General features: G+C 40.5%; 1 protein-coding gene across 5 annotated transcripts in view; it reads left to right on the forward strand.

The window, feature by feature from the left end:
- Window positions 1-1,108: 1,108 nt before the first annotated feature.
- Window positions 1,109-25,459, forward strand: part of herc1 (HECT and RLD domain containing E3 ubiquitin protein ligase family member 1) — a 50,256-nt gene continuing 25,905 nt past the window's right edge. For all 5 annotated transcript variants that reach the window (XM_072660635.1, XM_072660638.1, XM_072660637.1 and 2 more), the window contains exons 1-31: window positions 1,109-1,347; window positions 3,246-4,204; window positions 5,317-5,412; window positions 5,514-5,708; window positions 6,052-6,363; window positions 7,770-7,866; window positions 8,273-8,416; window positions 8,668-8,795; window positions 8,880-9,024; window positions 9,540-9,711; window positions 9,861-9,995; window positions 10,109-10,274; window positions 10,366-10,491; window positions 12,399-12,611; window positions 12,755-12,907; window positions 12,993-13,125; window positions 13,283-13,474; window positions 13,620-13,841; window positions 14,471-14,644; window positions 14,975-15,089; window positions 16,749-16,869; window positions 17,003-17,180; window positions 18,261-18,543; window positions 20,637-20,757; window positions 20,882-20,933; window positions 21,824-22,092; window positions 22,206-22,430; window positions 22,976-23,096; window positions 23,202-23,439; window positions 24,392-24,558; window positions 24,687-24,842. In XM_072660635.1, coding sequence (XP_072516736.1) covers window positions 3,275-4,204; window positions 5,317-5,412; window positions 5,514-5,708; window positions 6,052-6,363; window positions 7,770-7,866; window positions 8,273-8,416; window positions 8,668-8,795; window positions 8,880-9,024; window positions 9,540-9,711; window positions 9,861-9,995; window positions 10,109-10,274; window positions 10,366-10,491; window positions 12,399-12,611; window positions 12,755-12,907; window positions 12,993-13,125; window positions 13,283-13,474; window positions 13,620-13,841; window positions 14,471-14,644; window positions 14,975-15,089; window positions 16,749-16,869; window positions 17,003-17,180; window positions 18,261-18,543; window positions 20,637-20,757; window positions 20,882-20,933; window positions 21,824-22,092; window positions 22,206-22,430; window positions 22,976-23,096; window positions 23,202-23,439; window positions 24,392-24,558; window positions 24,687-24,842 — 5,779 coding nt within the window. In that variant the 5' untranslated portion in view covers window positions 1,109-1,347; window positions 3,246-3,274. The remainder of the gene's footprint in view (window positions 1,348-3,245; window positions 4,205-5,316; window positions 5,413-5,513; window positions 5,709-6,051; window positions 6,364-7,769; window positions 7,867-8,272; window positions 8,417-8,667; window positions 8,796-8,879; window positions 9,025-9,539; window positions 9,712-9,860; window positions 9,996-10,108; window positions 10,275-10,365; window positions 10,492-12,398; window positions 12,612-12,754; window positions 12,908-12,992; window positions 13,126-13,282; window positions 13,475-13,619; window positions 13,842-14,470; window positions 14,645-14,974; window positions 15,090-16,748; window positions 16,870-17,002; window positions 17,181-18,260; window positions 18,544-20,636; window positions 20,758-20,881; window positions 20,934-21,823; window positions 22,093-22,205; window positions 22,431-22,975; window positions 23,097-23,201; window positions 23,440-24,391; window positions 24,559-24,686; window positions 24,843-25,459) is intronic.

A 25,459-nucleotide genomic window follows, 5' to 3' on the forward strand; every position in this document is an offset into this window, starting at 1 on the left:
TGTAGCCCAGTATTATTTGTAGTTTATCATCCTGACTGCTTTTGTTAAATGGATAAAATAGAGTGTCATGATGGTGGGTTTGCAGAAGGATATGTAATTCCTGTATTATTTTATTGCCCTCATGCTTATTTATATTTGGCTCAGAGTTTTGCTTCATGAATATGTCATGAAAAGTCATGAATATGAAATACATTTGTCGTAACTATGAAATGTTTTACGTTCGTGATTAATAATGGAGGTGGCCCTGACTGCACTAGGAGAAGACTCTAGGACTAAAGATTGGATGACAGACACCACACACTTTAGGATAATCTGGGAAGATCATCATTTAGCAACATTTTGCTATTTGTCAGGAGGAGCAAATTGACCTGATTATCCTGTAGTGAGGTCCAGGCAATGACTGTAAAAACCATGGACAACTTGGTTTCATTTCCTTCTGTTATATAGAAATTAAGCTAAAATTGTTTGCTATGTTGTCAAATTTGCAACCAGAGTTTGCACAGTAGAGACCAGAGGAGGAGCCAGACTCACTCACTTATTTGGTAGACCCGCCCCTTCTCATGGCCCAAGTGTGTCTCAGACCACCTTCACTGAGCTTACAGCGCAGAAGCAAAGCAGATTTCCCCCTGGATTCCCCTGGATGCCTGCAGTTCATGTATTTTATTACAAAATGATTTTTAGATTTTTAATCACAATGGTGACAATTAAAACAAGGAAAACAATGTTTCAAACAGCATTTGTTGAGCGTTTTAGGCAAGATTAATTATAAACTCTACTGAGCCCAGCACATGACGTAACACAAATGTAAGCTGGCTGGCAAACAACTAATAAGACCACACTGGCCATTTTACACTAACCTCAAAGTTCTGAAAAAGAGAGGTGTTGAAATTTGTATGTGTCTGTTTTTTGAAGTTATGAAATAAAGTAAACGTGCCTTAAATTTTTTTGTGTAATTATTTTAATTGATTCTGTTTACTTCTTTTTATTTAAGAAAATCAACAAAGTATGTCATTTGGCCAGGTATGCCCATACTTTTGTGTAAAGCTGTGCATTGATACTCTCTTTTACAAACACACACACACGTCAGTGCGCCTTTGGGGCTGGGGCTCGGTGAGAGGTAGGGAGGGAGAGGAGTCGAGAGGCTTTGGTCGCATCGTAGTGGGAGCGGAGGCGAGGGAGACAGGAGTCCTCTCCCTCTCAGTCTTAGCATTTCTTTCATCCAGGTTGATGAGGTTCTCAACTCAGTAGGGATTGCTTGCTTTGCATCAGCACGTACACGTGCTGAAGTGGTAACAATGAACGCCTTTTATATTGTTTATACACAGAAGAGGCCTGTGACAGTTTGTGGTAAGCTCCAGTTTCACCTTCTACTGATTATGCTTAAGAAACAGCAGACAGGTCAAGACAAGGCCTTGGCCACTTAGAACGTCTTCAGTCTGCTTAAAAAGTCACGTTTTAGTAATTCTGACTGCAGGTATATCATTTAATGAATGATTAGTGGGCCGCTGCTGTGAGATTATAGCTAGAGATAGCAGACCTAGGAATTTCACCAGCTGAGCTGACTCATGTGCAGACATGGACAGCTAACGACATAGCCTGGCAACCAGCCGGCTAGTTAGTTAGTTAGCTAGCTAGCTAGCTAGCACTAGACCTGATATACAATGGCTTTGTATTGACTTGGCATTTTCACCAAGGTTGGTCATTCCTAAACCATTTTACGGGTTTCAAAACATCACCCATGTAGCATGCTACACATCTCAGCAACTGCTTGCTACCTTTGCTACTGTTTCGTTTTCTGGATTAGTCAGCCTGAGCTAACATAGCTTGCTAGCTACTAATGTTAGCACTAGCTAGCTAGCTAGCTAGCTATATCTGCCAGAGTACTGACGTTTTTTTTTTGCTAACGGCAGCTAGCCAACCCTAGCTGTTCCTGGGGTTATACCTTCACGGCACCAAACTAAGTAGCGAATAGGTCCCTTACAATGTTGTTGCAGTGTTTTAGTGATACAGACATTAGCTTTATCCCAACGAGTCCATTGCCTCGTTGATGTCTGTGTACATGAAGTTAACGCAGTCGTTAGCATTAGCTAGGTAGCTAGCTACGTCAATAATCGGTGGGCAGTAGGGTTAGCAAGGCAGCTGGATGATTAGGCAAACCGCACCTTTTCATAATTATTCATAAATATGACACATGGAGCTAGCGATAATGTTTGTTACAGATCATTAATTGTAATATGCACAGTTATCCTCGGTTAACATGCTAAGTGTTAGTCGGTTATTGTTGAGGGCTGGCAAGTTGTCTGTGATTTTCCCCGGTATTAAGAAAACTAGCTAGCTAGCTAATCACTGATATATGATTTAATCGTCCGATTTTACCAACACTGTACGTAAAATATAGCTATAGCTATAGTAAATATATACATAGGAGTTAGCAAATGGACACTACATCGCAGTCAGTAGTTTTTTAGCAAACAAACTTTGCCATTGATTAACCGCTTCTGCAGAGCCTCAGATAACTGCCTCAGAAAAAACGAGTTTGCTTAGTCAATGTACAGGGCTGTCACAGTTATGTAGCCTATATTTAAAGGTGAATAAAAGTAAAGGAAATATGTTTTTATTTTCACTCTAGTTGTGTTCTGACAATAGTAATAACACCTAGCTGGGCTTCGGTTTCCCCCACAAATTCTCGGAAGTAGTTGAACAGACGTTTTGACTTGTAACTTTCTAGACAAAGTTGGTGGGAAATAATCAGGTGGGTTGGCCTACTGATGAAAATATGACTTGATAGATAAGTTAATAATCAAGCGTTTGCCACAAGGAACTGGCAAAGATTCACATTGTAACCTCACTACCTGTAATACAGTGTCATGTGTGTTTGTGTTTGTGAGTTTATGCAGAAAATCCCCATGCAGTGCTCTTTGGAAGTGGCTCATGTTGCATTACTTTTGACTAGATCAAACAGCTTATGAAGTGTGCACCAGGCCATAAAATGTAAACTTATAAAAGTAGCCTGTGTGATCCATTATGTAAACGTCTGGGTCACGTTTGTAAACTGATCATTGAAGAATTTCATGACAGTTCAATAATTGAAATTTAGTTTACTGTATCCGACATACACTGATGCAGAATAGCTTTCACTGCTGATTTGCCCATTTATTTCAAGTAAATGAATGCCTTGCTTTTTGTCATTGTTACATGGTACAATTGTTGTTACTACTAATCTAATACTTGTGGACACTTGACAGGTGTGACGGTGTGCATGTGAGGCGGCACCATGGCCGCGATGATCCCACCAGTGAAGCTAAAATGGCTGGAGCACCTGAACAGCTCCTGGATTGCTGAGGACAGCGAATCCATCTCCACACGTGAGGGTGTGGCCCTGCTGTACTCCAAGCTCCTGGTCAATAAAGAAGTGGTGATGCTGCCCCAACAAGTGCTGTGCTTAAAAGGGCCCCAGCTGCCAGACTTTGAACGAGAATGTCTGTCCAGCGATGAGCAAGAGCACTATCTGGACGCACTTTTGGCCAGCCAGCTTGCCTTGGCTAAAACGGTCTGCTCCGACTCACCGTTTGCTGCTGCCCTGCGCAAGCGCCTTTTAGTCTTGCAGCGGATCTTTTACGCACTTTCCAACAAGTACCATGACAAGGGCAAGGTGAAACAGCAGCAGCACTCACCTGAGAGCACACTGAACTCAGCCGAGCTGCAGGCCGTCAGCGAGCGGCCTCGCTCCAGCACAGATGCACTAATTGAGATGGGTGTGAGGACAGGTCTTAGTCTGCTTTTCGCTTTGTTACGGCAAAGTTGGACGCTTCCACCCACCGGACCCGGAATGAACCTCTGCAATGATGTTATTACCACTGCCATCGAAGTGGTCGGCTCTTTGCCACCACTTTCACTGGCCAATGAAAGCAAGATTCCACCGATGGGCCTGGACTGCTTGGCACAGGTAACTACGTTCCTGAAGGGAGTGACCATGCGGCACTCGGGGGCAGACGTGGTGGGCAGGAGGCTGGCATGTGAGCTGCTCCTGGGGCTGGCAGCTCAGAGGGGCTCCCTACGCTACTTGTTGGAGTGGGTAGAGATGGCGCTGGCTGCGTCTGCGGGGGTCAGCAGCCTGGAGCCCAGCCAGGCTGTGCAGAGCCAGGAGGGCCTAATGGGATATGACTGCTTCATGAACATTCTCATGCAGATGAGACGCTCACTGGTATGTAGTCTGTACCTCAGTCCTTAATGCTGTTACCCTACAACTACTCTTTACTACTTTGCAACTTGTTAAAAGTTAAATGTATTTGAAAATTCTACAATCCTTGCTTACTTTGAAATACTAAGAAGGATAAACCAATTAAATAATCGCATTTTAACATGAACACAGTTATTATCCAGTATTAAATTCCATTTTTCAGCAACAAGAGTAGGATGAATATTAATAAAGGGTTACCTAAAAGTAACAAAAAAGACATAACCATTATTTAACACAAAGCAATATTGTACTAAAAAACAAATCCAAAACAAATCAACTTTATGGTGGCATAGCATTTCTACTGCAGAACTGAGCTGCCTCAATTTGAAAACAAATCTGGAAACAAATAATGCAAATAGCCTCAGTGTAATACAAAACAAGACAAAAAAACAGTGACATGTAGCAACAATCTAGTGATTATTATAGGATCATTTATACATAATAACATATAGTAAAACATTTAAGTAGGCTAGTTTCTGGTGTTAAGAAAACCAAAGAGGTTGCTGCACAGCGTGCTAGTATTCCTGGTTATGAGCCATTGCAAGCTATTGTTTGTTGGTTTTTGAACTGCGTTCAGAAAGGCAATGGTAACATTCCAGATTATAGTTTTGTTGAAACACTCTCACCTGGAATTCTGTGTACAGATCTGGATGTCTGTACACAACTGTGCTTAGATAAGTTTGAAGTGTTTCCTCCTTTCGTTTCTAAAGCTCTGTGACAATTTGTGAACTAATCCCTGATCATCCGACTCAACTCCCTGCACCATTCCATGTGTTGTAATGCTCACCTTGAGCACCTTCTTCTTCCCCTTCTGTATGTGTTGTCTTATGCTGCCATGCCAGTTTGGAGAAATCACAATTTTGCCTATAGTTGCAGATCGTTTCCTCTCCACTTGTTGTCATTGACAATGTTTGCATTGTTGGCATTGACTTGGTACAGAAGTGTCGGTTGTCATAACAATTATACATTTGACATTAATTGTTTTAATGATTTACAATATAAGTCTGGGCTTTGTTTTTGATTTGAGGAATTCCAAATTCAGACTGATATTGAAAGGCTAAATGACTGTTTTGTAGGGTTCATCTGTGGACCGGAGCCAATGGAGGGAACCAACTCGAACACCAGATGGTCTCTGCTCCCTATATGAGGCTGCACTTTGTCTTTTTGAAGAGGTAAAAATTTGCCCCTCACACATTGTGTAGGGTATTATTAATTTACCTTGGTCATGGGAACAAAAAATTCTTGCTAGTGATTTTCTGTGGTGATGTGACAGGTTTGCCGCATGGCCTCGGATTATTCAAGGACATGTGCAAGTCCAGACAGCATACAGACAGGCGAGGCAGCCATGGTGTCTGAGACATGTGAAGTCTATGTCTGGGGCAGTAACAGCAGCCACCAGCTTGTGGAGGGAACGCAGGAAAAGATTCTCCAGCCCAAACTAGCGCCCAGCTTTAGTGATGCACAGACGGTAAGCAGTGAATAGTTTTGTCTAATGAATCAGTCTTAAGATGTCATTTGAATCGCATACATTTTGGAAATGTTCTAATGGTATTTATTTGGATGGATCTAATGCGATCTAATTATGTGCAATAATATTTTAAGAATGCACCAAAATAGTAAATTGAGATTTTATGATGCATTTCCAGAAAAATTGGAAGCTTCCTCTCTAAGAAAACATATTTACACCCCTGATAGTGACTAATATTTGGAATTAATCATTTGTTTTTTGTCTCAAATGTCTCATTTTACTCACATTACTTGACTTGGTGACGAATTTGTAATGCTCTGTGCCACATTGTGTTTAATCTTAGATTGAGGCTGGTCAGTACTGCACATTTGTCATCTCTTCTGATGGCTCGGTTCGGGCATGTGGAAAGGGAAGCTATGGTCGCTTGGGACTGGGTGATTCCAACAACCAGTCCACTCTTAAGAAGTTAACCTTTGAACCCCATCGCGCTATAAAGAAAGTTTCATCATCCAAAGGCTCAGATGGTCACACTCTGGCATTTACAAGTGAAGGGGAAGTGTTTAGCTGGGGTGATGGAGACTATGGCAAACTGGGTCATGGCAACAGTTCCACACAGAAATATCCCAAACTCATACAAGGACCCCTGCAAGGAAAGGTAATAAAGACCCACTACACTCAAAAAGATGCTGAAAATGTTTGGCTAATTTGACATTGTAATGACCTTATAAAATAGCATACAAGGACTTGATCCCAAAGCAAAACCAGGGCAATTGTGATTTATATTTTGAATTACAATTGGTGTTTGCTTAGGTTTTTTTTTTGCAGTCTAATATACTAAAATATACTTGCTAGGTTGCATATGTTGTTGATTTTTTTAACACTATTTTAAAAGATGAATCTCAATTTGAGATTTGAGACAAAAAAGATGGGGTTAAGAAAATGATATTGTTTCCTCTATCTGAAATTTCATTAATAAATTCTGTCATGGTAAGGTTTGGAAGACCAAGAACACTCTCAGGTGCTTGTATGCTGATCAGAAAGGCAATAGAAAACCATAATTGGACAACTAAGAACTGCTGGAAGGTTTAGTTGAGGTGGTTGTGCATTAATTAATTGAGTACAAATTTAGGTGTTTGACCACAACTTGTAGAAAACCTTCTGGGATTGTGTGTCAGCCAGTGGCACAGTAAGCACTGCAGTGGTAGATGAAGGAAAGGCATGAAATTGGTACCCAGTCTTTTTTGCACATCTCTGTAGTAATAAACACATGGCAATAGGAAAATCATAGCTACAGAACATGCCTGCACAAACAGGCCAACTTAAAGTTTCTAAAAGGCCTACATTATAGTGATTTCAAATGCTGATGTGTCAAATTTGCACACCTCATTTGTATTGCATATTTAATTTATATTTATAAAATTATTTGAGACTATAGGATGCATTGTCATTAGTACTTTTATTTATTATTCATTTGGACACAGTTTTGAATCGTTGTTTCGACACATTCCTTTTTTTGTAAACTTTTGTTAAACACTCGACACTGAACTCTATTAATGTGCCATTTTCACTGGCGCCTAGGCAATGGTATACTTTTTAATCATGAACAGTTCATTTTAAGTCTTTTTTCGCACATATCATGCTGTCACTGGACATTATTTCATCCCAGTTGTGTGTAAGACTTAATCTGGTCATTCAGCCTCAGGATGCCTTTTAAATGATCATATTGAAAGAAAGCAAAATTTTGTAGATGCAGAATCTGCTGTAAAAATGTTATTTCCTCTCTTGTATCTAACCTAGTAGTGCCATGACACTGCATCTGATAAAATAAAAGATTTATAGTAAATTTGCATAAACTGTGTATTTCTGGTTTTCTGTTGTTCATCCAGTATGGATTTTAAAACCCTGCAATTCAAGTGTTCATTTTGAACACTTCTTAATCATTTTATATCAAATGCAGTGTGTGCAGTGCAGATACATCTGATGTTGAATTACTGTCTAGGTGTTTACAGACATTGCTGTACAGTGTATATTGGCTCAGTATGCGTTTTTGTGTGTGTGTAGGTGGTTGTGTGTGTGTCAGCAGGCTACAGACATAGTGCAGCTGTTAGTGAGGATGGGGAGCTGTACACTTGGGGAGAAGGTGATTTTGGAAGACTTGGTAAATTTCAATTTATTACATATATAAACCAATGTTGTTGAAACAAATATACTTCTGTGTGTGTATGTATGTATGTGTATATATATATATATATATATATATATATATATCTATATCTATATATATATATATATATATATATATATATATATATAATTATTTATATATATATATATATATATATATATATATATATATATATATATATATATATAATTACATATATATATAATTACATATATATTTGAAATTATTTCTTTTTAGCAATGTAATACCATGCCGTTTATTGTCCAAAGCATCATTAGTTTATTTGAAGGTGTTATTGTTTATAGAATTACATTTATTTGTTTAGTGCTTATATTTGTTTGTAGTGTATTTATTGCCTATATTGTATGTTGATATTTAGGCCATGGTGATAGTAACAGCAGAAACATTCCTACGCTTGTGAAGGACATCAGTAATGTGGGTGAGGTGTCTTGTGGGAGTTCCCACACTATTGCGCTGTCAAAAGATGGCCGAACTGTGTGGTCCTTCGGAGGTGGAGACAATGGTGAGTTACGTTGAAAATACTTGTTTGCAGAACACCACAGTTATTCACGAGATAATGTGTGCAGGGGTTTTAGTCATCTTTGATGTTTTCTGTGAGTCTGAGTCTACGTTTACCATGTAACGTTGTAAAGATTTCAGATGTTACCTTTTTTTAGTAGCATCCGGCAACAGATATTGAGGTCCTGTGGATCGGTGCTAATTAGAATGCAGTACATTATTCACTTACATCACTTGTGTGTTTTTCAATGGCAGGTAAACTTGGTCATGGAGATACTAATCGTGTGTACAAACCTAAAGTGGTTGAGGCTCTGCAGGGCATGTTCATCCGTAAAGTATGTGCTGGCAGTCAGTCTTCTCTGGCTCTTACCTCCACCGGACAGGTATGTTTTTCATTGGAATATCTTGGAAGATTGCAACAAATCAGTGTTTGACTGTGTATGTTCATTCTTTATTTGTTTTTCTAGGTGTACGCATGGGGTTGTGGTGCCTGTTTAGGATGTGGGTCATCTGAGGCCACTGCTCTGAGACCAAAGTTGATTGAGGAGCTGGCTACCACTCGAGTTGTAGACATATCCATTGGGGACAGTCATTGTCTGGCACTGTCGCATGGTAAAATGCTGCCTTCAACCTATTATCTATAGTATACGTCCATTAGGCACTACATATTACCGTAAAAAATCATCCTAAAGTCTTCCCTCTTTGGCTATTGAACAAAGCATTATTGATTTATTTTCCATTTTAAACCACTTACTCAAGCATACAGAGGGGTGGCCTAATAATGGAGCTGTGGAGTACATATTGACGCAAAACAGAGTTGAGAGGGTATAACTTGCTTTTTGAGGGTCTCACTTTAAAGGCAAGGCTCTGGGTGTCCAGAAATGATATTACAGCAAACATGGCCCTGTTGAATATTGTGTATGTTTAGCTGTCACAACCGACTTGAGTAATCTTCATATGAAACGCATGAAAATAGTCTAACTTGCATGTAGTAAAAGACCATATCATTATTTTCTTGTTTTTGTTTTCTATCAAGTTATAAAACTGCATTATCATAAAACTTAATGGACTAGATTGTTGTTTGTTTTTATGTTTTAATGTATGTTGTTTTTGTTTGTACTTTGTAGACAATGAGGTCTATGCATGGGGTAATAATTCCATGGGCCAATGCGGTCAAGGCAACTCCACTGGTCCCATTACCAAACCCAAGAAAGTCATTGGTTTAGACGGAGTGGCCATTCAGCAGATTTCTGCTGGCACATCCCACAGCCTGGCGTGGACTGCCCTGCCTAGAGACAGGTTAGTAGTAGCCTTCAAACTAGACTAATAATAATTCCCAGCACAAGTAACTGGTTTTAGAAGGTTGTTTGAATTAGTCCTTCTTATATCACATGTCTTTATGGATAGTTGCTCTTAGTTTGTATGCATTCATATGTGGTTGTGTGCAGACAAGTGGTGGCATGGCACAGGCCTTACTGTGTAGATCTGGAGGAGAGCACTTTTTCTCACTTGCGCTCATTTCTGGAGCGTTATTGTGATGGTATCAATAATGAGGTTCCACCGCTGCCTTTTCCCTCATCCAAGTATGTAATAGCTGCTTCACGCTGTAATACTATCCATTTTCCTAGTAATTCTACTGTGAAAGGTAGTTTGCCACTTGTTTTTGACTTGTATCACTTCTATTTTTGTCCCACAGAGAGCATCATAACTTCCTAAAGCTATGTCTGAGGCTGCTGTCCAATCATTTAGCTTTGGCTCTGGCCGGAGGTGTGGCCACTAGTATCCTGGGTCGACAAGCACGGCCCCTTCGCAACTTGCTTTTTAGACTAATGGATGCATCAGTGCCTGATGAAATTCAGGAGGTGCGAGTCTGTTATTTGTGTTTGCTGCTTTTCATGAATGTGAAGGTGTTCATGCATACTGCATGTAATCCATAAATTGTTTGTGTTAAAGGCGGTCATTGAAACTCTGTCTGTTGGTGCCACAATGCTGCTGCCTCCTCTGAGGGAGAGAATGGAACTTCTTCATTCACTCCTTCCTCAAGGACCTGATCGCTGGGAGAGCCTCTCCAAAGGACAGGTCTGGTTTGTTTATTGTTAGTGAGACTGCCAAAATGATTGTCACATGGCTGACAGCAGTGCTGTACAAGTTACCTTCAAAAATATGCATACGTCCATAATCTTTACACCCCTAAAGTACATTGTAAACTAGAAGCAGTAAGGTTGCATGCTGAAATGCATTCACAAAGCAGGTTTTCAGTAACATGTGTCAATAGTGATGTTATTGGACCCAACTGTACAGTGTCAGGCAGTGGTAAGGAACCCAAATGTAGAATTGCAATGTTGAAATTTAACTTTTGGAACAGCTGTACACACATGGACAAAATTGTTGGTACGCCTTGGTTAATGATAGAAAAACCCACAATGGTCACAGAAATAACTTGAATCTGACAAAAGTAATAATAAATAAAAATGCAACCATACTTTAACAGAATTATAAAAAAAAAATAAACTTTTGAAACGGGCCTGGACAGAAATGATGGTAACCTTAACTTAATATTTTGTTGCACAACCTTTTGAGGCAATCACTGCAATCAAACGATTCCTGTAACTGTCAATGACAATGACCCCTCAGCAGGTATTTTGGCCCACTCCTTAAGAGCAAACTGCTCCAGTTGTCTCCGGTTTAAAGGGTGCATTTTCCAGACAGCCCGTTTCAGCTCCTTCCGAAGATGCTCAATAGGATTTGGGTCAGGGCTCATAGAAGGCCACTTCAAAATAGTCCAATGTTTTCCTCTTAGCCATTCTTGGGTTTTTTTAGCTGTGTGTTTTGGGTCATTATCCTGTTGCAAGACCCATGGCCTGCGACTAAGACCAAGCTTTCTGACACTGGGCTGCACATTTCTCTCTAGAATCCCTTGATAGTCTTGATTTCATTGTACCCTGCACAGATTTAAGATTCCCTGTGCCAAATGCAGCAAAGCAGCCCCAGAACATAAAAGAGCCACGTTTCACAGTAGGGACAGTGTTCTTTTCTTGATATGCTTCATTTTTCCGTGTGTGAACATGGAGCTGATGTGCGTTGGCAAAAAGTTCCATTTTTGTCTCATCTGTCCATAGGACATTCTCCCAGAAGCTTTGGGACTTCAACATGTAGTTTGGCAAATTCCAGTCTGTCTTTTTTATGATTTGTTTTCAAAAATAGTGTCCTCCTTGGTCGTCTCCCATGAAGTCCACTTTGGCTCAAACAACGATGGATGGTGCGATCTGACACTGATGTTCCTTAAGCTCGAAGTTCACCTTTAATCTCTATAAAAGTTTTTCTGAGCTCTTTTGTTATCATTCGTATTATCCGTCTCTTTGTCATAAATTTTCCTCCTGTGGCCACGTCCAGGGAGGTTGGCTACAGTCCCATTTCTGAATAATATGTGCAACTGTAGTCACAGGAACATCAAGCTGCTTAGAGATGGTCTTATAACCTTTACCTTTTAACATGCTTGTTCTGTTCTCCTGAGACAACTCTTTCCTTCGCTTCCTCTGGTCCATGTTGAGTGTGGTACACACCATGTCACCAAACAGCATAGTGACTACCTTTAGCCCTATATATAGGCCCGCTGACAGATTACAAGATTGTAGACACCTGTGATGCTAATTAATGGACACACCTTGATTTAACATGTCCCTTTGGTCACATTATTTTCAGGGGTGCCATCATTTTTGTCCAGGCCTGTTTAATGAGTTTACTTTTAAAAATAATTATGTTAAAGCGTGGTTCAAAGTCAATGTTGGATATTCATTTATTCATTTTCATAGAATTTTTATTTATTATTACTTTGGTCAGATTCAAGTTATTTCTGTGACCATTGTGGGTTTTTATTTCATTAACTGAGGGGTACCAACAATTTTGTCCACGTGTGTACTACTAAGTTGGCCTGTGATATGGTATGGTATTGTATGTATTAGAAGCTATGTTTGTGTGTATTTTAGAGAATGCAGTTGGACATCATTCTAACCAGTCTCCAGGATCATACACATGTAGCATCTCTGCTGGGCTACAGCTCTCCCCCTGATGCCTCAGAGCCTCTAACACTGCCCTCAGACTCCACACACATCCCTGGCATACACCCAGACACACATCCTGATACTCATCTTGCAGAGATTCTTATGAAGACTCTACTCCGGAACCTTGGATTCTACACGGTTAGTGTGCAACACTTTCAGCTCAACTAGCATTCCAGATAACATGACTTTTTACATGACTGTTTATTTAAGACCAGTGACTCCTACCTAATTTCATGTTTGCTTTAAGTAGAGTGTGAATCAGTTTGTTTTTGTGTTAACAGGATCAGGCATTCGGAGAGTTGGAGAAGAACAGTGATAAGCAGCTGCAGGGTACATCTTCATCAGACAGCAGCCAGCCAGCCCACCTTCATGAGCTGCTCTGCTCTTTACAGAAACAACTACTGGCCTACTGCCATATTAACTTTGTAGCAGAGGTAAATATTTGCGTTCAGGAAAGTGGAATGATTGTTTGCAGATGGATTGACTAATTTGATAATTTTTGGGTATTGTTTGCCTCAGGGCTCCAGCAGTGTGGCTCTCCTCCATAAACACCTGCAGTTGTTGTTGCCCCATGCCACAGACATCTTCACTCGCTCAGCTATGCTTCTGAAAGAAAGCTCTGGAAATGGCAGTGTGCGTGAGAAGCTACGAGGTAAGCACAATGATGTATGTACATACACAGCATAATGAAATGTGTAATATCAAAGCTGATAACCCACCTATATGGATTTGCTTGTCTACTGGCAAGTACAACTGCAATCAAACCTACTACCTTTGTTAATTTTGATGTGTGTTTACATGTGTTGTAGATGTGATCTACGTGTCTGCTGCTGGCAGCATGCTGTGTCAGATTGTGACATCATTGCTGTTGTTACCTGTGTGGGTGGCTCGACCGCTGCTGAGCTTTTTATTAGACCTCATGCCTCCATTAGACCGTCTCAATAGACTACTGCCAGCTGCAACCCCATTAGAGGACCAAGAGCTACAGTGGCCCCTTCATGGTTAGATCTTAAAACCATCATAATATGAATAACTGAATAATATATATATTTTTTGATGTTTAATTTAAATGCCTAATTATTAGGCCTTAAATGAATAAAAGAATTCTAAGCCTGCTGGATAAAAGATTAATTTGTCTCACTGCAGGAACCCCAGAACTAGTGGAGCCGGTGTGTGTGTGTGTATCTGGTTCAGCACAGTGCTGGGTGTGGCTTGTAGATTTGGAGCGCACAGTGGCTTTGCTTGTTGGTCGATGCCTTGGCGGAATGCTACAAGGCACTGCACCTTCACCAGAGGAACAGCATTCGGCATACTGGCTCAAAACCCCACTGTTTAGCAATGGACTGGAGACGGACATACCACAACTAGGTACACTCAACACTAGAATTTCATACGGATCTACCACAAATGCACTCAAAACAAGAAAAATGCTGCACTCAACACAGTACACATTTTTGTGCTGTCAAAGCCAACAAATGTGCTCTGCAACGGTAGTTGTTACAATAATATATAGCTTTTTAAAGGCCAGTACAATTAGTTACTGGCAGTCTGTGAAATAGTTTTTGAAACACTTTGAACTGTCATCTACCAAAACATACTGCTGATGCTAGAAATGCTAAAAATTTCTTAGGTTATGCTAAGGATACACAACCTAAGAATCAACAAGCTGTATGCAGAATAGCAAGACGCTACAATCACGGGAGTTGCAACCATTGACTGTAATAATTATGAATTATGAACGTCTATACTGCCATTGGCTGATACTTCATAACACTACAGAAATCATATTTACTTGTTCAGGCTTATGTAATAATTATTAAATTAATGTAATTTAATTCTTGAAATTAATAAATATATTCTGATGGTATCTGTTCACTTAAAAGAATTTGGGTAACAAAATGTTATTATGACATCTCTACCACAAACATTCTTTGTTAATTTCTTTATGCTAATAACCTGGTCATTTTATATGTAATACATGTGTGTGTGCAATATAGACACGTGCATCAGCTCTCTGCTGGAGGTGGCTCTGTCTGGGAATGAAGAGCAGAAACCTTTTGACTGTCCTATGCGTGCTGACATGAGTGTATTAGTGGACCTGGCCCTTGGCTCTACCAAGGAACCTACACACAGCCTGTGGACCAACATGCAGGACTATGCCATCAGCAAAGGTAATACATGCATACACTAGCGGCTTATCTTTAAAACTGGCCTATGAAAGAAAACAGTGGCAAGATAATTTCAAAAGTACTGTTGTGTGTAACATACTAGTTTTATAAGGGCTAAGGCAAAACTCATGGTCAGGACATGCAGGGGTCAAAACACAGGCAAATCCATTATTCAAGTCAAACAAGCAAACATGTTAAAAACCAAGAAGCATTACAAGCACAAGTTAAGGTATTAGAGCACTCCAAACACTACAGGTGTATGTAGTGTGTGTATGTATGTATGTATTTATTTTAGTTTTGGGTGTGTTGTCTTATGTGCTGTTTTGACTTTAGACTGGGACAGTGCGACTTTAACAAATGAGGCTCTGCTGGATACAGTTTCCCGCTTTGTTCTGGCAGCCTTGCTAAAACACACAGGGTTGCTGGGCCAAGCCTGTGGGGAGGGCAGGTAATAAATACAGTTTCACAACACATATCTTTATGATTTAATACACATATTTTGATAATGAAACTACCTTATTATTAATATATAGACAGTGCCTCCAAGTAGTATTCAAACCCCTGCAGATTTTGCAGGTTTACACATTTGGAGTTAACTTGGCATAGTGACATTTGGACTGTAGATCAGCCTGGACGTGTGAAATGCACTGCAGCAAAAAAGAATGTTATTTCTTTGTTTATTGTTTTTTAAAATTGTGAAAGGTTTATTCAGATGGTCAATTATTATTCAACCCCTCAAACCACCAGAATTCTGTTTGGTTTCCTCAAGTATTAAGAAGTAATTGAGGCATAAAGAACAATGAGCTTCACATGTTTGGATTAATTATCTGTTTTTTCCTGCCTTTTCTGACTATTTAAGCCCCTCCCCAAACTTGTGAACAGCACTCATACATGGTCAACATGAGAAAGACTAAGGAGCATTCCAAGGCCAAATCCCTTTCCAAGGAGTGGGGCCTACCTGTCTCCACCATTGGGAGCATCATCCGGAAGTGGAAGGCTTATGGAACTACTATTAACCTTCCACGGCCTGGACAGCCTTTCAAAGTTTCCTCCCGTGCCGAGGCCAGGCTTGTCCGAACAGTCAAGGCTGACCCAAGGACAACAAGGAGGGAGCTCCGGGAAGATCTCATGGCGGTGGGGACATTGATTTCAGTCAATACCATAAGTAACTTACTCCACCGCAATGGTCTCCGTTCCAGACGAGCCCGTAAGGTACCTTTACTTTCAAAGCGCCATGTCAAGACAGTTTGCTCATGATCACTTGGAGGACTCTTGGAGGCAGACTGGTTCAAGGTTCTCTGGTCTGATGAGACCAAGATCGAGGTCTTTGGTGCCAACCACACCCGTGACGTTTGGCGACAGGATCCCACTGCATTCGACCCCAAGGATACCATCCCTACAGTCAAGCATGGTGGTGGCAGCATCATGCTGTGGGGCTGCTTCTCAACCAAGGGGCCTGGCCATCTGGTCCGCATCCACGGGAAGATGGATAGCACAGCCTACCTGGAGATTTTGGCCAAGAACCTCCGCTCCTCCATCAAGGATCTTCCAATAAGACAACGACCCCCAAGCACACAGCCAAGAAAACCTTGTGGAAGGTGCTCAAGATTAAAGTCCACATGAAACACCCAAAGAACCTAGATAACTTGGAGGAGATCTGCATGGAAGAGTGGGCCAAGATTACTCCAGAGACCTGTGCCGGCCTGATCAGGATGATTAATAGCTATAATTGCAAACAAGGGTTTTTCCACAAAATATTAAACCTAGGGGTTGAATAATAATTGACCCATATTTTATGTTTAAAATGTATTATAATTTGACTGAGCAACTTATATTTTTTGTTTGTAATATTTATGCATCTGTTAATAAATGCTGCTCTTGTTCAAAGTTTGAAGGCTCTGACTTATTTGCAACTTGTTAAATTTGCAAAGTCTGCAGGGGGTTGAATACTACTTGGAGGCACTATATTCATGGTGTCTGCAGTTGTGTACCTAAGCATTAAATAATGTTTATTTGATGTCCGCATCTAATGTATGTAACAAGTACAATAATGAAATTGAAATTAAATGAAAGTGTTCTGCGCATTATCTGTTAAATGGTATAATAGGTATCAGCCGTGTAAACTGTTGGCAGAGGTGTACCGCAGTGTGTATAAGGTGCGAAACCGTTTGCTGGCCTGTAAAAACATGGAGCTCACACAAACCCGCTCATCATCCAGAGAGCGCAGGGTATGACCGCAATGTACAGGAACACTCACACATTCACTGCCCAGTTCTACATGCACATTTCAAAATCTACATGATTTTTAGATGCATTCATACATATCTGCTCAACCAGTGTGTTTGTGTGTATCTTCTGCAGATCTCTGATAACGTAGAGTCAGTGGAGTTGGACCCACAGGAGCACTCCTTTACCCGCACCATTGATGAAGAGGCTGAACTGGAGGAACGGGCAGACCGCGAAAGAGACCGAGAGGAGGGCCACCAGGAGCAGGAGGAGGAAGAGGAGGAAAGGGAGCATGAGGTCATGACTGCGGGAAGTGAGTTCTTGTGCGCACACATACACAAATACATGCATGTTTTTGTGCGGCTGATGTAGTGTTGGCTGTTGCTGGCTTGTGCTCTGGCAGTAGCATTTTCTGTCACATAAACATTTTATAATAACGGAAGTATTTTTGTTGTTGTAATTTAACTGATTTGGCTTAGTAATTAAGCCCTTAAACCCCATACAGATTTCGGTCCAAACTTTTAAACCACATAATTTGCATAACTTGCATAGTAATTAAAAATACTGTATATTTCTTATAGGATACTGAAAATTAAGTCTTAAAGGGGACTGGTAACATGATTGCAAACATTAATATTATCTTAATCATGCTAAAGATATGGGAAAACCATTTTAGACCGTGTGTCTGAGTAGGCGTTTCAGTCAATGCCACAGCCGTTGAGTAAAACACATTAACAGGCAGTTAAACTATGGTTTAAATTAGGAAGAAATTCATTTTGTAGGTAAATATGTGAGAGTAATTATAGTACACATGGTGGTAGGTGTTAGTAGCTAACACAAGTATGAATTAGCCAGCACATTATGCAAAAGCTGTATGCATTTGCTAAAACATTGCTGTGGCTAGGTGTCTGTGATGGGCAACCAGTTTTTCAAGCGATGCTAAGCTTTGTTGCTTTGATTTGTAGCTAGTTGATTTACCTGTGTGTGAGGCATCTTCTCTGACTACCTACTTCTCATGACAAGATTTGCTTTCCAAAGCCCACTTTTACTTGTGTAAAATAGTGGCACTGATCTTTTGTAACACTTTGCTATTTCTGTGGTCTGTGGTCAGTCAGGCACAACTGAAGGGAATTTGAGTTGTTTGGTGTGAAACTGTGGCCTCCTAGCATAAACAGATTTAGAAAATACGTAATTTAAGTATTTGCATTTAAAGGGCAAATAGAGGCATGAAAAAGGTGTGTTATATTAGGTAATGTGAGAGACTCACTTCATTCAAAGATTTAACTTTTTACCATATGACAGAAGCTATCTGTGGTGTTTATAACTGTGTGTAAAGCTTTTTTGCTGCTTCTCTAACCCAGCTGCTCTCTGTGCTGTGTCTTGGCGGACGCAGAAATCTTTCAATGTTTCCTCTCAGCACGGGAGGTGGTGCGGGGCAGAGAGCGAGACCGTACAGGCAGTGTCAGCGTCCAAGAGGAGCTTATTCAGCCTGGTCAGGAGCGCAGGAACAGCACAGCCCTACAGGAGGGGCAGGACCTTTATACTACAGCGTGCAACGGTATCATCCACCGCTGTGCTATGCTCCTTTTGGCTGTCAGTCCACCGCTCATGCAGCAGACCAATCAGCAGCTTCCCTCAGGTAGTGCCACACAGGAGGGAAGTGGATTTATGACAAGGTAAGTGACTGTGGCTAGATGTGGAACACTAGACACCACTACACACCAGACTCCATCTGCTCTTTCAGTTGTGGTCTGTTGACATGATATTCTAGACACAGTATACAATGCAGAGAAGTTCTTCTATTTTTGCTTGTATTTCACATTTAAATGTTTCTGATCATCCAAATCTTGCCCATGTGTGGGCATCATTACTTTTTTGGATCTTAAGAGGTGCTAATTTTTAGTGTTAGCACAAGGTTTAAATTGAGAAATTTAATTTAGAATTTAGAATTTATTTGCTAATCAAGGTCCGTAACTTTGTCCAAAAAAAAAAAACTATACTAACTATACATTAGACTCTTTTGCTGTTTTTACTGTGTTTCACTGACTATGACTGTTTTATTTGGCCAAGGGTGCCCAGGCATTTGCATACAATAGCCACAATATACAGTGCCCCCTTAAACTTTTCAACCTTTTGCCACATTTCAGGCTTCAAACATAAAGTGGGGCGTGCAATATTATTCGGCCCCCTTGTGTTAATGCTTTGTAGCGCCACCTTTTGCTGCGACTACAGCTGCAAGTCGCTTGGGGAATGTCTCTATCAGTTTTGCACATCCAGAGACTAATTTTTTTTTTGCCCATACTTCCTAGCAAAACAGCTCGAGCTCAGTGAGGTTGGATGGAGAGCGTTTGTGAACAGTTTTCAGCTCTTTCCACAGATTCTCGATTGGATTCAGGTCTGGACTTTGACCTGGCCATTCTAACACCTGGATACGTTTATTTGTGAAGCATTCCGTTGTAGATTTTGCTTTATGTTTTGGATCATTGTCTTGTTGGAAGATAAATCTCCGTCCCAGTCTCAGGTCTTTTGCAGACAGGTTTTCTTCCAGAATGGTCCTGTATTTGGCTCCATCCATCTTCCCATCAATTTTAACCATCTTCCCTGTCCCTGCTGAAGAAAAGCAGGCCCAAACCATGATGCTACTACCACCATGTTTGACAGTGGGGATGGTGTGTTCAGGGTGATGAGCTGTGTTGCTTTTACGTCAAACATAACGTTTTGCATTGTGGCCAAAAAGTTAGATTTTGGTTTCATCTGACCAGAGCACCTTCTTCCACATGTTTGGTGTGTCTCCCAGGTGGCTTGTGACACTTTAAACAAGACTTTTTATGGATAAGTGGCTTTCTTCTTGCCACTCTTCCATTAAGGCCAGATTTGTGCAGTGTACAACTGATTGTTGTCCTATGGACAGAGTCTCCCACTCAGCTGTAGATCTATGCAGTTCATCCAAAGATCATGTGCCTCTTGGCTGCATCTCTGATCAGTCTTCTCCTTGTTTGAGCTGAAAGTTTAGAGGGACGGCCAGGTCTTGGTAGATTTGCAGTGGTCTGATACTCCTTCCATTTCAATATGATCGCTTGCACAGTGCTCCTTGAGATGTTTAAAGCTTGGGAAATCTTTTTGTATCCAAATCTGGCTTTAAACTTCTCCGCAACAGTATCTCAGACCTGCCTGGTGTGTTCCTTGGTCTTCATGATGCTCTCTGCGGTTTAAACAGAACTCTAAGACTATCACAGAGCAGGTGCATTTATACGGAGACTTGATTACACGCAGGTGTATTCTATTTATCATCAGTCATTTAGGTCAACATTGGATCATTCAGAGATTCTCACTGAACTTCTGGAGTGAGTTTGCTGCACTAAAAATAAAGGGGCCGAATAATATTGCACGCCCCACTTTTCAGTTTTTTATTTAAAAAAAAAAAGTTCAGAGGTTGGTTTTCTTTAGTGAGTCCAATAGAACCTTTGGCATGCGGTCACATGAAAGAATATGAGGTAGAGTACAGTGTTTGGTGAGTGTGTGTGGTGCACTTTTGGTGCTACAGCTAAAAAACGCACACTTGTTGTAACATGTTCTGTGGGCAGACCTTATTCTAAACTGTATATAATCTGAGACCAGTTGTGATCGTTGCATAACTTTCAGTAAGAATATGAACATTCAGAGGCATTCATTTATATTTGGGTCAGTATTGCTTTATAGGATTATATTGATATGAGGAACCCTCAAGACTTGACAAGTAATGTAATGTCATTTGTGCATGCATGAATAGGAGTGAGAGCTTATCTACTGAAAGCCGTTCTATCCAGGGCAGTCCAAGTTACAGACTCACTAAATCCCGGAGTGAGTCTGATCTGTCGCAACCAGAGTCTGATGAAGAGGGATATTCATTGGTGAGTCTATGCGCACACACACACACACACACACACACACACACACACACTTGCTATTTCCTTATTATATGCATGCTTGTTTGGGAGTATCAGGGTTATATAACTGATGTGTGACCTGTTTCAGAGTGGCAGGAGGAATGTTGATCTGGATTTGGCATTTGCCCATAAAAAGAGAGGTTAGTACTTCTTAACTTGACTTAACACCACAGCCCCTTTCAGTTTAGTCTACAATATTATATATATAATAAGCCTCAGGGCTAGGTATAGTTGAGTTTTTTTTTCATGTGCTCGTCATGGGTAATAATGCCAATTTCTTTTTCTGGGGCAGAATGAGTATACAGCATACATCTTTAATAGAAAAGTGTGTATGTAAACAACAGCTGTATATTATGTGATATTTTGTGCTGGAATGTCTTGTATTTCTCCTCCTGATTATCTCTCAGACCTGTTGAGGGTATGTGTACTTTACATGTGAGTGTAACCTGTTTCTTTTTCTGTCTGACTCTGTGCATCAGTGTATGTTCTCCTATTTGGTCAAATGAGTCCAAGAAATAAAAGGAACAAGCAAGTACCTGATGGCACGTTTCCATCTTGCTCTCAACTTCCTGTACATCCAGATTATATCAGCATCAATCAAAAGTGTCAAACTACAGGCAACAACCATTCAGGGTTTCATCTAACACACAATTCCACAGATGGCTAATCGGGTTGATAATGCATTCATGATAAGGTTTGTTAATGCAGAGAAACTAAACTGTACCTTGTCCTGCATTGCTGAGGCCCTCCAGTTCTGGAGTTTGACACCCCTGGCATAAGAAAAAGTTCATCACATTTGATAATTTGAAACAATTTTTGACATTTATTTATTTATTTTAATAAACATCAGAATTCGTAATCATGCTGATGGCCATCTGTGTTTGCTGGCAGCTTTTTTGACTTCATGAGCCTGAAGCTCAAGATAAACCGAACTCCCATGATTTTCATTAAGTATTTCCTCTAGTGCACTGGCTGGTGTCAATATGTCATTTATTTGAATTATTTTTTATAATTTATTTTTTATTTTAAGGTCTTCTCCACAGTACTCCAGACTCCTCCGCCGACTGGTTTGGTGGGCGTTCAGGACGGGATCGTCTGTATAGCTCGCTTCAGTTCTACGAAGAGTCTGACTTGGACCTGAGCCGTACATTAGGCATACATGCTCTCATCGATAACATTGTCAGCTTTGTCAGTGGTGATGTGGGCAACGTACCTACATTCAAGGATCCAGAGGAGAGCCTGTCCACCAGCCCACAAGCAACTATTACAGCCATGGAGCAGCAGCAGTGCAGGGCAGAGGTAGATACAGTATTTAGATCCTTTCTAATGGGGATACCATAGAGGATACCATAGGGGATACCATCGCAAGGGAACATAAGGTAAAAATCACGTTTGTGTGTGTGTGTGTGTAGCTGCGACTGGAGGCCCTTCATCAGATTGTGGTGTTAATCTCTGGAATGGAGGAGAAAAGTAGCCAAGCTGGAACAGGAAGTGTGGCTGGGCATGCAGGCCCTGCCTTTCACTCTGCCTCCCTGCTGACATCGGTCCGTCTACAGTTCTTGGCTGGATGCTTCGGCCTAGGCGCCGTCAGTAATGGGGACCTTAAGGGGGAGAGTGTCCAGCTGCACCACTACCAGGTAGGGCTGAACAATTGATAAGTAGTACATTTTGTTAGTCAGAATTTACTGTAGCTAGTTACAGATTAGTTAACACTGAGAGTGTATGTAGTGGGAATGAATGCAATTCAGTACTCTGGTTACATAGTTATATTGCTTGCATATTTTATTTGCTTCTATATATTTTCCAGTGTATTCCAGTAATTGTTTAACACATTGTCAGTATGATTGTGGAGTGGCCTTCCATATTTTTTAAGAAAGTATTTGTTTGCTGGGTAAGATTAATGTCTTGATGTGTCCAAACATACAAAAAAGATCTCTGATTGGTCAGAATGCCCACAGCATACAAATAAATATTTGGTGATTGGTAAGGAACTACTGTACGTATAGTAATCTTAATACTGTGTCCAGTGTAATGAACAAACCCTACTCTTAGGCCATGTTGGTTTACTTCATACACACTATTGATTACAAAGTTATGTAATTAATTGTATTTTCTGCAGAAAAGCTATTGCTCTAGAAAGTAGTTATATATTACTGTACTACTTCATCCTGTCTTTCTACAGGATGGTGTTCGAGCTGCTAAAAGAGGTTTGCAAATGGACATTCAAACAGCAGTGCACAAAATTTACCAGCAGCTTTCAGTTACTTTGGAAAGAGCCTTACAAGCCAACAAACACCATATAGGTAATGCATAAAAATACCCTTTCATGCGAACACAGGCATGCTCACTTCCCTTCTTCCTTCTGAATATACTTGGAATTATACATGTATGTGTTTTTATGCACACAGAGGCTCAGCAGCGGCTGCTTTTGGTGACTGTCTTTGCTCTGAGTGTGCGTTACCAGCCAGTGGATGTGTCATTGGCGATTTCTAGTGGGCTCTTGGATGTGCTTTCTCAGCTTTGTGGCAAAGAAACCTTGCTGGGACAGACCCTGCAGCTGCTGCATAAGCCCACCGGCTCCCAGCTCAGCACGGCACTCAAAGTGGCCAGCACTCGACTGCTACAGATACTCGCCATCAGTACTGGGTAAGACAAAAAACAAGCAGCACAGATGAATACTTAATCCATGTGTAGGGGCTAAAGTTGTCAGAAGTGGCTCCTCTTAAAAGTTGTCACACATATGACGTCTAAGTGCCTGCTTTAGCTCTTATATACTTGAGAAAAGCGCCAAAAATTATTCCCACAGGATGTAATGGAATATTGACCAATAGATCAATTTGCCCAGTGTTGATATAGCCTGGGGAGTAAATATCACTGAAATAATATCACACAACTGTTGTTATATTACCCCAGCTCCCTGATCTTGTTCAAATTAGATGTATGACAAATCAGCCGATGCTGTAAATGTAAAAGTAGTTACGCAAAGCTTCCACAGCTGCAGTACTCTCTGCATGCACCTGATCAACCGCAAGGCCTTGAGAAACTTAGTTTTCTTAGTCTGCTTTTACAGGCTGTGCAAAATAAAAATTGGATGACCAGACTTTAATACCACACAGGACATTCTGGAACAAACTGCAACACCGTTAAAAACAAACACACACATGGTGTTGTTGACACTTGTAGCCAGTTTTCTGAGCAGACAACAATTTAAGCTGAGAAGTTCCATTGACCATATTTATAGAGAATTGGTTAAGTATTTAACCACATTGTCTGTTTATCATACTCATTATTATTTTATAGTCCCTTGATTTATTGTAGTTAAGTATCCAGTCTGATTTGTTATTTTTTTGTAACTATATACAGCATAATTACATAATGGACATATGAAAAATGTACATATGTTTCACAGGTGTTTTTAAAAGTTAATTGCCAATTGGAAACAAAACAAAATGCTTTTGAAAAAGTGATCTAACAGATCAGATTTCTTTTCACAAACAACTATAGGTACATAAGTCTAACCATGACAATTGATACCTCGTGATAAACTTCAGAGTGGGTCAAGAACAATCACAAACTTTGATACTGCTACTCCCTTTAGGACATATGCAGACAAGTTGAGTCCTAAAGTGGTTCAGGCTTTGTTGGACCTCCTGTGCAGTCAGCTGAAGACTCTGCTGTCCCAGGCTGCAGGCAGTGTGCTGAGTGGCCCAGAGCATGAGGAGAAGACAGATGATTGCTCAGACGATCAGAAAAAAGACTTCAAAGGTCAGAGGTTGATCTTTCATGACATTATAATTGAGAGTCTGCGATCACTATGAATTTAAATCTTTTTAACCCTTATTACTTGTACAAACACTGAAACTTGTATGTTACGTTTTGTGGTTTGGTTATAGCATTACTCCGAAAGCAGCACACTGCAGAGCTGCATCTAGGCGACTTCCTGGTGTTTCTCCGAAGGGTGGTGTCCTCCAAAGCCATTCAGTCCAAGATGGCTTCCCCAAAATGGACAGAAGTTTTGCTCAACATTGCAGCTCAGAAATGCTGCTCAGGTATCAGCGCACAGGCTTTGTTGTGAATAGCCATAGCATTAAAACCTTATATTGCCTTATATTCTTCTGCCAAAACAGCTCTGATCTTAAAAGACCTCTGAAGGTGCCCTGTGGTATCTGACACAAAACGTTAGCCGCAGATCCTTTTATGTCTTGAATGTTAGGGCCTCTGTGAGCATCAGTGAGCCTTGGGTGCCCATGACCCTGTTACCGGTTCACCGGTTCTCCCTTCCTTGGACCACTTTTTCTACTGACCCCTGCATGCCACAAGACTTGCCTCATGTTTTGGAGATGCTCTGACCCAGTCATTTAGCCATCATAGTTTGGTTTTTGTCTCCGATTGTTAATCTTGCCCATTTAAAAAAATAATATTATTATTTTGTTAAAGCTTGTTCTGACACAAATTATGCTTTGGCACATACATCAGTAGGCAAAGTGAGGAGCATATTATATTTAAATATATTTATATATATATATATATTTATATATATATATAAACTAAGCATTAGTATGTGCACAAGCTGCTGCTCAAAAGTTTACTGTCATACCTCATACATCGGCTTTGATATTTTTGTTTTGTTTTATAGTTCTGTTTTGACTTTATCAATCCAAAGGAC

The sequence above is a fragment of the Salminus brasiliensis genome, chromosome 17 (assembly GCF_030463535.1).
Source record: "Salminus brasiliensis chromosome 17, fSalBra1.hap2, whole genome shotgun sequence".
NCBI lineage: Eukaryota > Metazoa > Chordata > Actinopteri > Characiformes > Bryconidae > Salminus > Salminus brasiliensis.